Source organism: the organism of the source record quoted next, unplaced genomic scaffold, assembly GCF_019419815.1.
Source record: "Pyrus x bretschneideri cultivar Hongxiangsu unplaced genomic scaffold, Pyrus_bretschneideri_v1 Contig14, whole genome shotgun sequence".
NCBI lineage: Eukaryota > Viridiplantae > Streptophyta > Magnoliopsida > Rosales > Rosaceae > Pyrus > Pyrus x bretschneideri.
In genome coordinates, this window is record NW_025999435.1 from 2,556,854 (window position 1) to 2,560,317 (window position 3,464).

General features: G+C 37.7%; 1 protein-coding gene across 1 annotated transcript; it reads left to right on the forward strand.

Moving 5' to 3' along the window:
* The first annotated feature begins 713 nt into the window (after positions 1–713).
* On the forward strand, positions 714–3,224 carry LOC103932083 (galactolipase DONGLE, chloroplastic). Its single transcript, XM_048580047.1, has one exon. The coding sequence runs from the start codon at positions 1,739–1,741 to the stop codon at positions 3,002–3,004; it is 1,266 nt and encodes a 421-aa protein (XP_048436004.1). The 5' UTR covers positions 714–1,738; the 3' UTR covers positions 3,005–3,224.
* Positions 3,225–3,464: the final 240 nt, after the last annotated feature.

A 3,464-nucleotide genomic window follows, 5' to 3' on the forward strand; every position in this document is an offset into this window, starting at 1 on the left:
ATCCTCTTCTTTTGTGGTTGAATACAAATTTGCTTCATGTCATAAGATAGCAACTGCTCATTCGTTTGCTTAATTAATCTGTACACATGTGAACTCTCTGCATTCATACCTACCAATCAACTAGTCCTTTTATTGTCATCTATGTACCATCGATCGATCATTAATTCAGTAGTATCTAACCATTCACGCCCCTTTGATTCTAACATTAATAGCTCAATTATTATATGTTCTTAATGAATACTTGTAACCAAACATATCAAAGCCGAACATTTTTGGCCAAAATTGCTCAAGGTTGACATTCACTTTGGTGCTTGAGATTTGAAATCGATAGAAGTGATTTCTCAGTTTGTCCACTGTTGATCATTTTGTGAAAAATCTCTGTTAAATAAAGACCAAAATAACAAAAATACCCTCAATTTAATAAACAATGGGCTAAACAATTTTTGTCATTTATCTTTATTCAACGAAAATTTTTCACAGAATGATCAAAATGATTGATATGGTGGACAAACCCAGGGACTAGTTCTATCGATTTTAAATTTCAAGAACCAAGTGAGGAGTTATATCAATTTCAAAGAGAATTTTAGCTAAAAAGACAACTTTATATGTTAATGCTAACTTGATAGCTAAATTTGATATAAGTTGGTTCACCAAGTCCGTAGTCTACCGAGTGTATTACATTGAAAACCTTTTAATTTTGCTCCTTTTTCCCTTCAAGAGCATGCATGTTCCTTGATAATCCATACATCCATTATGCAATGAAAATATCATTCCTTCAAACGACGTCCATAATTACTAGGAAATAATTAATAAATGGATTAATTTAGCCATTTATATCCATGTAATCTCTAGTTCCACAAGACAATTGTCAACTTCTAATTTGAAACTATTGTTTGTGTCTCAGAGTGAACGTTGACAATTTGTAAAATATGATTATTAACTATCTTTTCTTCAAATTAAAATGATATTATAAATACGAGATTATATTTTCGATATATAATAACTTAATTAATTATAACTGTCGAAGTTTAATTGTTAACTGGCTTAGAATTTAGAGACATAACCTAAACACGATATGACACGATTTGACCTTAGTGTCACTTTATATGTACATGGCTTTTTCCGGCCAAAAAATGAAAAGAAATAGAAAAAAAAAAAAAAAAAAAACTCCATATATATGAAACTTTGAAGTCAACATCAAGGGAACCAGCCAAAAATAAAAGAAAGGGCTCTTTTTCTAACATAGCCGCAACAGAGAAACAGAGTGTACGTGGCCTTAAAACCCAACCGACCACTTAAATTAAGCCCTTGGGAATTTTGATGTTCCCAGTCAAATACTCGCCAAACATGCTTTTACTTTTCTTTCACTATTAATTTCTTATGACCCACATGACACAAGTTTATCACACATCCCCTCTCAGCTCCTCCTCCATAACCTCTCTCTCTATCTCTCCATTTGTATATATACATCTGCCTCTCATCTCACAACATAATTCAGCCAGCCACTCTCTCTCGCTCTCTCTCTCTCTCTCTCTCTCTCTCTCTCTCTCTCTCTCTATAGCTCTCTAATTCTTTGAAGTAGAGCTATAGAAATGGCTTCCATGATTCAAATGCCTACCACAAACATGAACCAACATGTGACGTTTCCCAAAACATTGGGATACGCTCGGTTACTTTTGGGCAAATTTGTCTGGCAAAAAAAACTGAAGTGGCAGCTGCCACGAGACACGCAGTTGCTATGTCCGCAGCAGCAGCCGCTGAAGTGGTAACAAGAAATACTACTGGAGCCAATATTAACAATCCCAGCTCTAGCACTAGTTTGGCTGATCAATGGAGAGAAATACAAGGATCAAACAACTGGGAAAACCTGGTGGAACCATTGCACCCACTTCTCCGGCAAGAGATCATTAGATACGGAGACTTTGTCACCGCCTGTTACAAGGGCTTTGATCTCGACCCCAACTCCAAACGCTACCTCAATTGCAAATACGGAAAGAAAAACATGTTCAGAGAGGTTGGAATGGAGAATTGCGGTTATGAAGTCACCAAGTACATCTACGCCACTCCAGACATCAACATCCCAATCCAAAATGGAGAGTCGTGCGGCCGTTGGATTGGATATGTCGCCGTCTCGTCAGATGATGCGGTTAAGAGGCTTGGAAGAAGAGATATTATTGTTACCTTCAGAGGCACTGTTACAAACCCTGAGTGGGTTGCAAACCTAATGAGCTCACTCACTCCCGCAAGGCTCGATCCTCATAATCCAAGAAATGATGTAAAAGTGGAATCTGGGTTTTTGAGCTTGTACACGTCAGATGAAAGCCAAAGCAAGTTTGGACTAGGAAGTTGCCGGGAACAGCTTCTTTCGGAGGTGTCGAGGTTGCTAAACAAGTACAAAGGTGAGAAGTTAAGCATAACTATGGCAGGACATAGTATGGGGAGTTCATTGGCTCTTCTTCTTGGTTATGACATCGCAGAGCTCGGGTTAAACCGAGATAATTCTGGAACGAAAACACCGATTACAGTGTTCTCGTTCGGAGGCCCAAGGGTTGGAAACTCGGGGTTCAAGCAAAGGTGTGAGGAATTGGGTGTGAAGGTGTTGAGAATAGTTAACGTGAATGACCCCATTACCAAGATGCCTGGGGTTGTTTTCAATCATGAAAATTTTAGGGTTTTGGCAGGTGAGGGGTCATTTGAGTTCCCATGGAGTTGCTCGTGTTATGCACATGTGGGAGTTGAACTAGTACTTGATTTCTTCAACATGCAGAACCCTTCATGTGTTCATGACTTGGGGACTTATATTAGCTTGCTCAAATGTCCAAAGAGAGTCCAGATTCAAAAGGAGGGAGCGGATTTGATGAACAGAGCTAGAGAACTGCTCTTGAAAATGAATATGAGTGCTCGAAATCTCAACATGCAGCTGCCGATCCCATGGAGAAGTGCTTCTGCTAGCAGCCCCACCAGCAATATGGTGAACCTTCAGGTTCAATCGCAAAGAACATGATTGTTCATAAAGTTTAGGGTATTTATATGTATACCAACTTCATCCCCACCCTTGTAATTTTTGTTTAGGAAGGGGTTTGTGATTAGAATAGTCATGATCTAATGCATAAGCTTGTACATTAGGAAATAGTTGATAACCTCTGGAAAGAAATCGATCAAGAGGTTAAAAGTTTTGCTATCAAATGAAACTACCATATGAATATATATAGGGTTAGCATCCATGAACATACGCTTTTTGACACTCATTTTGTACAATCCACTTCAAAATGTATTTCAACGATTTGAACTATCTATATTATAGTACATTATTCTTAGAACATCCTTGCAAAAAATTAGACAAATCCAAAACCATTAAGACATTCATTTGGAGTAAAGAAAATGGAGGAATATAGTTTTACAAAGAAACACTAAACTAATCCAACAATCATATGGTTTTGGATTTGGATATTTTTTGTAGACAT

Coding starts and splice junctions, on each gene's coding strand:
- LOC103932083 (XM_048580047.1), top strand. CDS start 1,739: ATGTCCGCAGCAGCAGCCGCTGAAGTGGTAACAAGAAATACTACTGGA.